The sequence below is a fragment of the Scleropages formosus genome, chromosome 9 (genome assembly GCF_900964775.1).
Source record: "Scleropages formosus chromosome 9, fSclFor1.1, whole genome shotgun sequence".
Classification (NCBI taxonomy): domain Eukaryota; kingdom Metazoa; phylum Chordata; class Actinopteri; order Osteoglossiformes; family Osteoglossidae; genus Scleropages; species Scleropages formosus.
In genome coordinates this window covers 17,697,549-17,711,885 of record NC_041814.1, presented here as the reverse complement: position 1 = coordinate 17,711,885, position 14,337 = coordinate 17,697,549, and the positions used below count along the sequence as shown (strand labels likewise).

At 38.9% G+C, this 14,337-nt stretch overlaps 1 protein-coding gene across 4 annotated transcripts in view; it reads left to right on the top strand.

The window, feature by feature from the left end:
* Window positions 1–14,337, top strand: part of LOC108935385 (adhesion G-protein coupled receptor D2) — a 66,473-nt gene that overhangs the window by 11,801 nt on the left and 40,335 nt on the right. For all 4 annotated transcript variants that reach the window (XM_029255157.1, XM_029255156.1, XM_029255155.1 and 1 more), the window contains 6 exons: window positions 1,347–1,450; window positions 2,000–2,102; window positions 2,425–2,578; window positions 3,526–3,659; window positions 3,744–3,859; window positions 4,863–4,983. In XM_029255157.1, coding sequence (XP_029110990.1) covers window positions 1,347–1,450; window positions 2,000–2,102; window positions 2,425–2,578; window positions 3,526–3,659; window positions 3,744–3,859; window positions 4,863–4,983 — 732 coding nt within the window. The remainder of the gene's footprint in view (window positions 1–1,346; window positions 1,451–1,999; window positions 2,103–2,424; window positions 2,579–3,525; window positions 3,660–3,743; window positions 3,860–4,862; window positions 4,984–14,337) is intronic.

Genomic DNA, 14,337 nt, shown 5'->3' with positions numbered 1-14,337 from the left:
CAGTAGAACGACAGAGTCCCCAGTGGGAGCGCTTTCCAGCACGCCCCCCAGGGACTCTACTCTAAAAAGGCCGCGTACTCTGCACTGCCGCTAGGCGCATAAGCACAAATGACAGTGAGAGACCGTTCCCTGACCCGAAGGTGCAGGGAGACGACCCTCTCATTCACCGGGGTAGACTCCAACACATGGCGGCTGAACTGGGGGGCTATTAATAAGCCCACACCCGCCCGCTGCCTCTCACCCTGAGCAACGCCAGAATAGTGAAGAGTCCACCCTTGGTCGAGAAGAGTGGTTCCAGAACCCAAGCTGTGAGTGGAAGTGAGCCCGACTATATCTAGATGGTATCTCTCAACCTCCTGCACTAGCTCAGGCTCCTTCCCCGCCAGTGAGGTGACATTCCAAGTCCCAAAAGCCAGAGTTGGTGCCTGAGGTTTGGGTCGGCCGGGCGCTCGGCCCCGACCACCGCCCAAATCACAACGCACCGGCCCCTTACCTCCTCTCCGGCAGGTGGTGAGCCCACCGAAGAGCGGCTCCACATCTTGGCTTCGGGCTGAGCCTGGCCAGGCCCCGTGGGCATAGACCTGGCCACCAGGCGCTCGCATGCGAGCCCACCCCCAGGCCTGGCTCCAGGGTGGGGTCCTGGTGACCCCATACTGGGCGGGGTAAACAAGAACCTTGATTTAATAGTCATAAAGGGGTTTTAAAGTTGTGTACTTTAAAATGACTGAAAGTAAAAAAAAAAAAAAAAAAAAAAATACTAATCTTCCCAGTATACAGTGCTGAGTTTTGTGTTGCTGAGCCATGTTCCTTTATCAAGTGCCACTGGTAGGTAGAGAAAGGAAAGTGAGCTGCAGACTAATGGAGGGCCATGTGGGTAGAACAAATAAAAATAATTAAAAAAGAATTAAACTGCATAATAATAAAAACGTATCTCAGTTTATTTGCTGGTGTCGTCTATAAAACTCTCTGATAAATGATGACAAATTTAGCTTGAGTTTCTCTTCTGTCTGACCATGTTTCAGGTCCCTCAGGCACAAAAGCGAAGTTGCAGTGGAAACAGTGGAAATGTTTGAGTTTGAAAATCCAGGAATCAGATGTTTGCAACGCATATACTGGAGATAGAAATTGCATTAAGCTGCTATCTCCAGCAGGTGTAGCTGTTGGTATGTGGAAGGACTGGAGGACTGGAGGCATGTGGAAGGACTTCATAGCAGTGACCGCCAGTAGTTAGTTGTTAGAAATGCTCTTTCCAGGAAGTTGTTTATGGATGAGGGCAGTGCCATGTCAAGCCAGTTATCCAACGGTCTAACGGATGAAGTATCTAACTTGGCTTGTTGCCCTGGCAGTGGACACCCTTGCAGAGGAGTGTTCTGACCAAGCTGACTTTCGTTGGAGCTGGAGCCTCGCTCTGCGCGCTGTTGGTCACCCTGATGCTCTTTACCATGCTTGAGTAAGTGAACTGTGTGGAAGAGGCACCTTTCCTGCTGGGCAAAAAGGGGATGGTGCCATGGACTCACATGAAGTGCCTCTGGCACTGCCTTCCACCTGCATGCGACATGTTGACTGCTTCCACCCTGTCCCCTCAGAGTCCATGTTGTCCACGCAGCTCCATTTTCACAGAAGTCCAGTATTGAGCTGTGCTTATGCTGTAATTACTTCACACTGGCTGCTCCCTTTTTACTTGTCCACACTGAAGTTTTATGATGACATTACAGCAGAGTTAATTAACCCCCGAGGTTCAAAGGAGAGATCTAGTTTGCCATTTATTGTCAGGGCTGAGTAATTAGGAGATTTGTGGCTTTTCTCAGTTTTAGCCAGTTCAGTGTAAAATAGAAGGGAAATACGGTCAGCTGGTAAAGGCCAGTGGAAAATGTGTCTGAAAAAGAACATATATTTATTTGTACATTATCATCAGTATGAACTTTGGAGTAATGATTAATAACGTGAAATACACTTAAAAATGTAAAATTCTAAAGTAGTGTGGTATTTTTCTGTGTAGTATTCCCAAATCTGACCGGACATCTATTCATAAGAATTTATTCATCGCGCTGACAGCTGCACAAGTAGTGCTTCTTTGTAGTGGATCAGCTACCTCTAATAAGGTATGTTTAATTGTTTCCTTTTCAAACATGGAGATTATTATTACATGTAATAGATACAAGCTATATTTTGCATCCATAGACCATACCCTGCACTTTGCTCTTTGACACTGATTTTCGTTGTGTGCTGTGTTGGCATGCGATGGGCAAACTGGTAGCAGTCTCCACCTTATGGCCCTTGGGATGGGGAAGGACCACTGCGACATCGTCCCATGTCATCGTATGCAAGGCCATCTGACACCTGGTACATAGAGCAACCGGGTGGCTTCGGTCAGGGCTTGTGGGGAAAGCTGACTTTTTTTTTTCCTGTGACCCCGGTCCTCAGGTGGTATGTACAGTCGTGGCAGCACTGCTACACCTCTTCTTCATGGCAGCATTCAGCTGGATGCTCGTGGAGGGCCTGCTGCTGTGGAGCAAAGTGGTGATTGTCAACCTGAGTGAAGAGAGGCATATGAAGTACTACTATCTTATTGGCTGGGGTAACATGGCTCTCGTTGCCTTATCGCTACAGTTTCACACCATTGTTCTGTTCAGCTGCTGACACCGTTCTCATCTGGAATACTGCCTGTAAACTCATAAACTGAGGTCATTAATTGCTTTTAGTGCGAAATTTTATGGTACCATGTACAATGCCTTAAGCAAGGGGATGATAATTATTGACCTTAAGGTGTTTTATCTTGTTAGAAATATTTTAAAGTACCTCCCAATTCATAATTCTGTTATAGTAGTGTATCTTCTTTAACTGATGATTCCTTATCTGATGGCCCTTGCATAAACACATGTCTGCAGCCATGTCTCTTTCTCTTAATATAATGCACAAATTGTGTTTTTGCTAAGATGTATGTCGCTTTGGAGAAAAGCATCTGCTAAACGAATAAATGTTAAATGTAAATGTAAATAATACACATACCAATAATGTGACATACAAACATTGCCAATGGATGGCTGGAAAAGACTGTCCAGACTGCAGCCAAAAATAGTTGACTGCAGTTAACAGTAGTCAGTCATGCTATCAGAAGGGTTCAGCAACATCTATGGTAGCACTGGACAGTGTTAACAACAACAGTGGCACCTCAGTACATTAACGGTACTGTGGGATACAGTTCGGTAACATTCAGGGTTGCTGCTCCTACACTAAATGGTACCCATAGTATGCTCTAGGTATCAAAATCCGTAGGCTTCCGCGGTTAGAGTCAGCTGACTGGAGGTTTTGTTCTTCTGGATTAAACCGCGTATGGGACATTGGTAGTTGGACATGTTATCTGATGCATACATTATCTGACCTTCTCTCACGGTGCAGTGGTAAATAAAGGAAATTTACTGTAATTGCAGTGGTATCTGGTTTGAGATGCTAAGGCCTACTGTTTGGATGTTAGGATTTACTTCTTTGCTGTTACTTTCTCATCTCCCCGTCCTCTCTGTGCAGGTCTCCCAGTTCTGGTCGTTGCAATCACTTTAGTTTCCGCTTCTCGAAACTACACAGCCGACGATCACTGCTGGCTGAGCGTGCAAAATGGAGTCATATGGGGGTTTGCTGGCCCTGTCATCTTCATCGTCATGGTAAGGGCACTACTCCTTTCTCATATGCAGCACTGCTCTTCATCCTCAATGCTGCAGGTTCTCACTCAGGTCTTTCTGTTTCAGGTGAATGTCATGATCCTTGCGCGAGTCGTGGCCATTACCATCTCCACTGCCAAAAGAAGATCTGTCTTGTTGGCGTTAGGCAGCAGCCCCTCGGAACAGGCCCTCGAGCAAATACGGTGAGCCGACCTCCTTTGGCCACAAGGGGGCAGCATTTCTCCTCTGTTTTCCCCATCAGCCTGCTATACTTGTTCGCTTCCTGCAGCGCTTCGGGGATTACTGTTTTTACCCCTAGAACTGCTGTAATGTGTTCTTTACATATCTCTTTCCTTATCCTTCTGTCCTTTTTTATACTGTTCAATTTTATGTTATTGGAGTTTTCGTTGTATGTTTTCCTTACATTATATGCTGTAGTTGCTTGTAATGCTGTTATTAATTCTGTATGGACCTTCAGAAAAAAGAGGTGGTTTAAAAGAAATTCACTTAGTGGTGTGTGATTCCCCAGTGTGTCATCGTTAATTAAAAGCAGGGATTGTGATTGGAAAAGGAAGATTGCGTGAAACTAACACAACTACCAGCTAATAGATTCATATTTTATGAATAAACAGAGGTTTAGTGTAGACGCTGCTTCTGAGGTTTAGTTTAGACAGTGTCCTGATTAATTATGAAAAATTAGTTGAAAAAATATATACTGTATACACTGCAGATCTTCTTTCCTTTCCTGTGGATTCTGTTACAGATTAACCTAATTTTTTATTGATCTTCTCTCCATGTAGTTTTTCATATGTGATCATGACTTATGTTTAACAGGCAACTACCTGAATTAAAAATAATTTTACAGTATTCTGAATAACTAAATATGGTTAGTCTCTGCATACAACTTTACACAAGAGCTCCTGTTTTGCCTGGAATGGCTCACATGGTCAATCCCTCAGAATAAAACCTGTGAGTTACTGTTTTAGCCACAGCAATTTACAGTTTCACCTCTTCCTTCAGCTAGAAAATTTACTGGATCACCTATGTCACTGGTTTCCTCTTGGTCCTTGAACCAACAACCTTCAGGGTTCTAGTGTAGGTCCTTAACCACCACCCTTATTGCTGTCTGTAGTGTGCAGTGTTCTCTTTATGGTATCTCTCAGTATGGTGGCTGTTTCTTATGGTGGACAAAATGCTTTGTTCCAGGGCTGCAGTGAAGGCAGTGTTGGTGCTGCTGCCTATTCTGGGGCTCACTTGGCTTTTTGGAGTGCTGGTGCCATTCTCTGTTGTGATGGCATATATTTTTGTGCTCCTCAACTCACTGCAGGTAAAGTGCCTTTGTGTTCCTACATATCTCTAAGTCTGTATTGTGCTACATTTTACACAGCCCATTATAGGTGTAATTGTAACTAAGCATAATGCTTGTAGGAAAATAAATATGGTATGGTTATATTAGCCAAATATTGTAGTGATTTTTAGTGCTAGTAGTATGCACAAATGAAAAATTTTGGAAAACATTCCATGAGGGACACTTCTTATCATATGGAAATGTGCATTTCAGGGTGTGTGGGTTATGTGTTCCATTATGTGTTATTGCTCTCTTTTTTTTTTTTTTTACTAAATGATGATTTAAATAAGAGTTTCCAAGGATTTACTTTCTGCTAAATGCAAATAGAGTTGGAATATTACAAATTTTTGTTTGAAAGAAGTGGTTGACCTTCACATTTGAAAAGTTAAAACATTTTATCTATGCTATATAAATAAATGGCTATCAATGGCTGCCCAAAGGTTCAAAATATATATAAGTAATATATTGTGATTGTATGTTGTATGAAAACATTACTTAACAGTTTGATTTTTTAAATGTTGTTTATGAGCAAGGAAACAATGCTGATTTTTGTTTGTTGATACCAGGGTAAATGAAAATAAAGATCTGCATTTGAGTACTTATGTTTGTCATACCCCAGAACTAACCACTTGTGATGGTAGAGCATCAGTATTGTGGTAATTGATGTAAAAAAACATTTACTTTTTTCTAAAATTTCAGTAGTTGTCTTTGATAATTTATAGTCTAACTCAGCATCTACTCTGGAGGACATAAAACAAACAGTACAACAGGCATTGAACAAACAATTACATTGTTAGTTCTACTTGGGAGTAAATACCTAAAAGTGCTTAAGGTGAAAATTTATTTTCATTAACATTTTTATTGTATACTTACTTTTTGGTTTATAGGTATCCCTGGTTATTGGCAGTACTGATCACATCCTCTTTAATTATTGTTACACTCTGTCTAACAAAATAGAACTGTACTTGATGTTTTGAAATATTCCCTTTTATATGTACTTTGCCAAACACTGAGGTTTGCTATTAAGACAAAAATTACAGTATAATTTATAATTTAGCAATTTTAAATCCCATCTCTAAATTCTGGATTTTGTGTACAAGTATTTTTAGAATTTGGAATATACATGTAATTGAGGATGTAATATAACAGTATGTAATGTAAGGGTGATAGCAGACTGTCCAACTGCAGTATTCTCCTTCACTGTTGATAATGTTTGTATTTGGAATTGAGTTTTTAACAAAAATTTAGCTACTTAGGTTATATGCTGTAAAATTGTTTACATTTACATTTATTTATTTAGCAGTCACTTTTCTCCAGTGCAACATACATCTCAGAGAAAAATATTAAAAGTTCATTACATCATCAGGAGGAGAGATTTGATAACAAATTTACATCTGTACAACACAGTCAAATTGAGGACACAAACTTGTAATGTTACTTTCCACTGATAGTGGTTCCCTGCAGTGGAAATAAGGATTTGAGTATTTCTGAATAGGTTTAAAAACAATAAAATGAGATATAAGGAGTTTGGAAAAGTACAAGTTGCAATACTTGTGCTGGAATGCCATGCAGTTTGTAGATATCTTAGTCATTTGTTTGTTTAATTGAGCTATAAATTGAGCAACAAATCAATACAGATTTAGCAGAGTCCATCATTAAGCATTTTATCACAGTATTTAATTTTATTATCTTATTACATTAGAAGGGTCTTGGTTGACTCTTAAATAAGATTGTAAATTCATAAACTGCTGCTCTAGTCTCTCTTAATGGTCTTGATTGTTATAATAAATTACATTTGAGTCTTTGTTTTACAATGTAATGATGCTATCGCCAGCTGGTGTGCTTATTTTCTTTGACAACCCTTGTAACAATAACACAAGTAATGACGTAATGCTATTAGTATTGCTGCTTGAATGAGCCTTCATTTGGAGTATGATCTTTATGCATTTTACTGTATTTTAACTCTTTTATCCATGTTGGTTACATTTTACACCACTGAGTCTTTATTGAAATGAGGAGTACTGTAATAATGCCCATATTGTTCCGAAACTAAATAGAGTTGGTTGAATAACAATGTGCATACAGGCACTGTTTCAAATGACTGCACTTGTATAGGTTGTAGGGTCAGCCTGGTCAACAACTGTGGAAATGAAGGGAGAAACATAATCATAGTGTCAGTGGGGGGGACGAAAAGAAGTAACAATGGGAATATGAATACTTTACACCAACCTCCGTTCTCCTTCCCTCCACAAGTACTCTGATACTACTGCTACTTGTATTTATTGAACTGACGTTTTTGTTGTGAGTACAATAGATTATATATGGTTAAGTAAAATAGGTATAATGTACTAAATTACATAATGGTAATTACTTGTACGTAACAGCATTGCGCTAAATTTTTAAGGCTTTACTTTCTGGTTGGTGTACATTGAGCTGGGTACAGATATAAATGCACAAATGCACAAATGACTTTCAAAACAGCTATTTTTTAAACTAAATGCTTATAAACTGTTTAGAACAGCTAAATATCAACTGATCCAATTCAGGGGAAGTACTCAAATCTACAATGACAGTCATAATTCCATTTTCTTTAACTTACTTTAAGTTAACAAAAAATTTCATTTCAATTCTAATGAAAAATTTGCCCTTCTGATAAAAAAAAAAATGCTTAATATATTTGCAAAACCTAAAATCTGATTTTATATCTCTTTTCATTAAATGTTTTGGCATAAGATTTGTATTTCTTTCTTATTGTCTATGAAATGTTTCGTAGCAAGGAAACGGATGTCATCATGGATACAATATGAGTCATAAAGGCAAGACTGGTGCGCACAGGAAATATTAGTATTTCTTTTGTGATCTTTTGATTGTTGATGCAGTTTTTTCCAAAGGAACTTGAACAAAATAGGACTCCAGTGTGTTGAGTTTTAAATAGGTGATTTGTCTGTTGTAAACAAAATTGTAAAAATAACATGGAAAAAAAATCTGTGGAAATATTTATGTTTGTGTACTTCTGAACATCTTGAAATTAGAATACTGAAAGTATATGAATGACAAAAGCATCATGAAATTATATGAAAAAATCATTTCTAAGAGTAATATTATTATGTAGTTTAATTATGTAACTACAGTACTGTACCTTGGATGTGTCTTTATTGTACCTAATTATTTAAATAATATATGTTATTTAGAGAAAGAAAGTCATGAACACTCCAAAAATTGAACAAATACATACATAACATTAACAGTAACATCTGTGGCATGCTTGGAAGTATAAAATCTAAAATGATTAATCATGAACGCAGGAAAAATATAAAGATTTTTGTTTCAGTGGTTTCTGCATGTTACCTTCTCTTAAGCATTAATAACAAAATTAACATCAAACTTTAGCTGGAGCTCTTTATAACTAAATCAATAGGATAGATAATGTTAACAAATGTTTTTCATTATGTTTTGTGTGTTTGTGGCTTGGCAGGCCTGTTTAATTGTTTGCATGGTGCTTCTTTTGCACAAACTATTGGTGCATAATGAACACAATGTTAAAGTTATCAGTTTGTGTAAACCTCATTTTATGCATTGTATCTATTTTTAAATATATTCTTGTCTGTTTGTTGTTATTAAGTACCAGGCATATATTAAGGCATTTGTGATTGATTTTGAAACATTTTAAGTCAAGTTTTAAGATCACATTTAAATCTGTGCTTCATTTATACTCAAAATGTAGGGGATGCTATAAGGGAACTACAGGTAATAGTAACCTGCCATTAAAATTTGGCCTTGGTGCTGTTGTGAAAATGTCAAAAGCGACCTCTTTCCAATCGAAGTAATGAATAAATCTGCAAACAGCTCCCCATACATTCTGCAGATGGGTGTTCCTTTTGAGCACCATTTATAGGCTTTTGTACTATGAATACAGTCATGCCTCATATGCTCTTTTATCATGCCAGAAATAAATAGCTCTGGGTTTTCATGTGGTCATAAATTGCTTGACCCCCTGTCATCCAATTTCACTGCAGTGTCATTCAAAACTCCACCACTATTCATTACCCCAACATAATGCGCTCCAGGTCATGCATTGTCTGCTAGATTATTAGTCTATAACTTCAAAGTTCATAAGGATATGAAGATTAGTTTAATTTTTCAATTAATTTTCTATTCGTTCATGCAGTAAATGTTTTCTTTAATGACCATAACTGACCACAAGAATGGTGTTATAGATTTTATTTATTACTGTCAGTGTTGGAACAATGCTTATCACTTTCATTGCGTAATTGAGATTTTAAGCCTATAAAAACTTTAGAAGATACTTCTGAAAGTTAAATTTAGCGTATTCTTGCTGTTTGAAAGAAAAAAATGTCCAGTGGTGCGGGCAGTCATGAATCATTTTAGAGCATTCCTTCCACAAGGGGGCAGTGTAATTTTGAACCTACAAATTTTTGCTGCTGTGGCATTTGCGATATTAATACTTATATTTCATGTAGTGGCATTTTAATTTTTAATAGCTTATCCAATATTCTGTATCAAAATACACAATTCTCCTGAAGCCTAGACTTAATAATTGCTCTGAAAACCCAAATGCCAATGGAAAGCTATACAGTGAGTGTAGTTTAACTCTGTGATGTTTACTGTTAATTACACCAGCAATAAAATGCAACATATTTCATAGTTGTACACACCTAGTGGAGTCCTGTGATTCAATTATTTTTATTGACAAAATCCGAGATTATTTGTGAGGACGTAACATTTCTCCCACAATAGATTTTTCCCACAATCTAAAGATGTGTTGTTCAGGTGAAATGGTGACTATAAATAAACTTTGCATATGTTTCTCTGTGTCTGTAAAAGAGAGAGTGAGAGAGGCGCAGAGAGAATTTTCCCTTTTCAATGCATTGCCTCCCTGTTTGGGATGTAACCTGTCCAGAGTGTACCCTGCGTTACTGACTAAGCTTCCCTGTACTGTGAATTTATAAATAATGGATGACTGTTATGATTAGCATATCACCTCTGGGACTGAAAAAGTGCCAGTTAACTCATCAGGTCTAAACTGGGGTGAAAAGGGAGGCAGTCAGGACATGGTCTGAGCAAGAGGAGTTTTGGAACTCTTCATGTGTTCACTTCTGTTCAGTAACTATTCTTGTTTTTCACCTGTAGCACAAGGATACTATTCTGAAAAATGAGCTAAAAAGGCTGAAGGAATAGTCACCGCAAAGGGTGACTAAGGAATCATCCCTCGGTAACAATTCTTCATTCAGCTAATAGGCTGTCCTGAAGTAACTCTGAGCCTATTGATACATTGGTTAAAATACACACACACACGTCCCAAGCGGGGTCACAGCGAGCTGGAGCCTAACCCAGCAACACAGGGCATAAGGCTGGAGGGGGAGGGGACACACCCAGGACAGGACACCAGTCCAAGACAAGGGACCCCAAGCAGGACTTGAACCCCAGACCCACCCGAGAGCAGGCAGCAGCCAAGCCCACCACACCACCACACTCTCCTTGTATTAACAGTCTCTGTTTTAACCAAGGGCATTAGAGACATTTATGGAAGTACAAAAATGATATTTCCAGATATAAATATTAAAGTATGGAAAAGCTGTAATACATGATTGCTTGAAACATTTATGGTAGAATGACCTGGACTTCAGTGTAGAGTGACGCTGAAGCTTACAGCTAAGCTTATAAATGAACAGCTAATGAGTTACACTGAAGTAAGACATCTGTCATCTGAGGAAAGGAAAACAAAAAATCTGCAGTCTCACAGAATTGTGATATAAAATAAACCTCTCAGTATCCACCCCTCTTGGGCAGTCTGGTGTATTTTAACATGCATGTGCCACTATAAATGCCAGGTACATTTCTATGAGCCAAAGTTGAAACTGCACCAATGTGAATAGGTTTTGGAATTCTGCGGCAACTCTGTCCCTGATGGAGCAAATTTGTTTTTAATGGTCACTTTAGCAGTAGTCTACACTGAAGCCCAGCACTTTCTACATGTTTTAGATTACTGTCTCTCTATTTTAGTCCTGGCAACCCAAGAGGCAGCACGTTTTGGTTTTATTCCAGCACTAACACACCTAATTCACCCTGCCGTGTCATCATAGAACCCAACATGGACTTAGGTGAAGAGTTGTTTTATTGTGTACAAGGCTAGAACAAAAATGTGGTTTTAGGCAACATTTATTGTACAGTATTGTTCACTGAGCTTTAGATGCAGGACTGCTGGGGACTGTGGGGGTTGTGCCTGTTAGCCGTTGCCCCTTGGGGGACTGCTTGTGTTTGGCCATTGGTGGCTGTGGATATAAAAGAAAGAAGTGATAAACAGCAGTTCTTAAATTGCTGTCAACTGTCAAAACTGTGTGACCAGACCAGTATCCTTCAACACCCTCCCCAGACCGCCACTCTGTCTGTCTCCCCTCTGGCAGACGACCCCCTTCCTGCCGGAATTCGGAAAGGCTGTCCTCTTGCATGCCAAGATGCCTCCACAGAGGGCGATGTGGATCCTCGTGCATTCGCTTCTCCTCTCCCATTTTCCTGTTCAGACTAAAGGAGGGGTTATTTTAAGGCCCCGGTCATACAAAAACAACATGATGTCAGCTTCCCAGACAGGTGTCCGCTCGCATGAACTGGGTCCCTCCTCAGACTCTGCCAGGCAAACACACCCCTCCGAGGTTTCATTACAAGGGAAATGTTTTTCAGTTTGATTGTTTGACATTACAGCCACACTGTCCTCTTGGAGCTGGTGTCTACAGGCCAGTTTACATAGATCCTGTGTTCAGCTCCTCAAACATTTCATGTCAGCAATGACCACTGTGAGGCTGCCTGCCTCTATTGTGACCCGAGGCAGGGAAAACTTCTGCAGCGTATCAAAATGCATTCCTTGGGATTTATTCATTTGACCCAGTTTGTCACTGTGTTCAGTATTTTCCTTGTTCTACATGTAGTTTTAGTGCCATAATTTTGACATTAACTGTTTTAAAGACTGTACAACTAATTACCTACAGTATCTGTAGTAAAGCCACCACTTTTATGTCGCAGAGGACCATACAGATAGAAAACAAAGGGTACACATCTTCATTAAACTTAATAAATTAAAGAAATGATTACATAACATTTCTGAAGTTAATGAATGAAAGCCTATAATACCAGTTTATCATAACCCATAAGCACTTTACCAACACATGGAAACAGATTCTAACGATGATAATATTTAATAAATGGATGTTAAAATTTTCAGTGTCATTTGTTTATTTTAAGAACTTCAAAAATTTTATTGTGAAAATTATGAGTTGTTAAAAATTTAAAACTATTGTAAATTTCAGAGTGAAATGTGTATTTCTAATAATTTTTATATTTAGATATTCCTTAATAAAAGAATTTAGACTTTTAAAAAACTTTATTAGAGGCCCCCCCTAAGATAGCTTTTGAAAATTATATAATTTACTAAATAAATGTGAATTAACCAGATTCTGGATATTAGACTGGGGAAATAAGATGGCTAAATAATGGTTTTCTTGTCAGGATTAATGAGCCTTTTTATTTTTCACACCACCAAAGAATTTTCTCTCTAAACCTAAAGCCATTTATTTGTTTAGGAATTACTTGTCAGCTACACTAGGCAATGTTTCTGTCATAGAAAAACAAACTGTCATGCCACACTGCTGGGTGAAGGGGGGGTCACATGACCAGCTATGGCTACCGCATAACCCCAGTTATAATATGACCTTTCCATCAGGAACCACCACAACACCGAAATTACACGTGTTGAACAATGACTATTCTATTTATAATTAATCCACTTTGCCACCTACGACTGCTGTAGATTCCCAGCTTTTCATTGGGCTATGGTGAGACCTTTCCACTGTACCAGTCTTGGAGCCATGTTTTATCGCAATGCTCTGGACTGTTCAGACTGTTTTGGCGTGTACTTTACTGATAATTCGTGAGAACAAGGGCAATGCGGCACAGAAGAGCCTCCTTTTTGGTTAAGACTGTCAACCACTTAAGCCAGTTTGCAAGAGAGCCATTTCTGTTCTGTACAGCAACCAGAAACAAAAGATAAATACAGAATGATTTATTCCTGTTTTTTACCTTGACAAATCCTTGAATAAAATGGAATAACTAGTTATTATGCAAGAAGAATCCAATAGGTTGGTTGTATTTGATCAAAGTATTAAGATGCTTAAGTAATATAGTTCTTGAGAAATAGCTCTAAGAGATGTGCTGATAACCTTGTGATTAATTACTTATAAGAATTACGATTGAAATGTTTTTAATTAAAAAAAGCTTTCTTTACTTGTTGTATGTAACGTAATTGTAAATCATGCTGAATGACTGTCTGCCAAATGACAAGACAGATTAAACAAACCCGTGAAGGAAGGAATAAATAAATAAATGAAATTAGGACCCACTTAACTCTAATAAAGTTGTAATTAGTTATAGAGATTGCAGGATGGCATGCTCATTTAATTTCGAGGCGCTGTGAAAAGGATGTGTTCCTTTACCGCGTGCTAGTGGGCCGCGGCACTGCTTACAGGAGTCTCATTTCCTTGACAGCCAGCAAAGGTGCAGCGTTGCCTTAATGAGTGTTTACAGGGACATGCTGATTCCTATTAACCTGCTTCTTGTCCGCCTGGGTGGGTTGGGTGTGCTCCACAGGGTGGAGGCCCTGCTGTTTCTGACAGATTGGCGTTCCACCACTAAAATGCCGTGGCTGGCTCCTTCTGAACAGATGTGTTGTTCCTGCTAATTATTATCGTTAGCTGAAAGCAAGTGCCACTCAATTGCCCTTCAAACAGGCTTGATTTGAATAGAAGTTGTTGATAAATTGCCTGAAGTAAGTTGAGATACTCTTGCTTGAGTCATTAGTAGTTTAAAGGCATGTCAGTCAGATGCTGCTGTATGGCTTATTGGACTTTTGAGGGTCTGAAATTGAATGATTATTCCTGGGATTTTAGTTTAATCCATATACTGTTTAAAGAATTTTACTTCTATGGGGACAGCTGGTAGCATAGGGGTTAGCACTACTGGCTTTGGACCCAAATGTTGCAGGTTTGATCCCCCACCTCTGGCTGTAGTACTCTTAAGCAAGGTACTTACCCTGAATTGCTCCAGTAAAATTACCCAGCTGTGTAAATGATTATAAGCATGTAATAATTGTGACCTTAACATTGTAAGTTGCTTTGGAGAAATGCATCAGCTAAATGAGTAAATATAAAGATGTTGTTAGTGGGTGGCACTGTAGGTAGCTCTGTGCTGTGGCTTTGGACATGGGTTCAATTTCAGCTTGTGCCATGCTGAGTTTGTATGTTCTTGTGGGTTTCCTCATGGCAT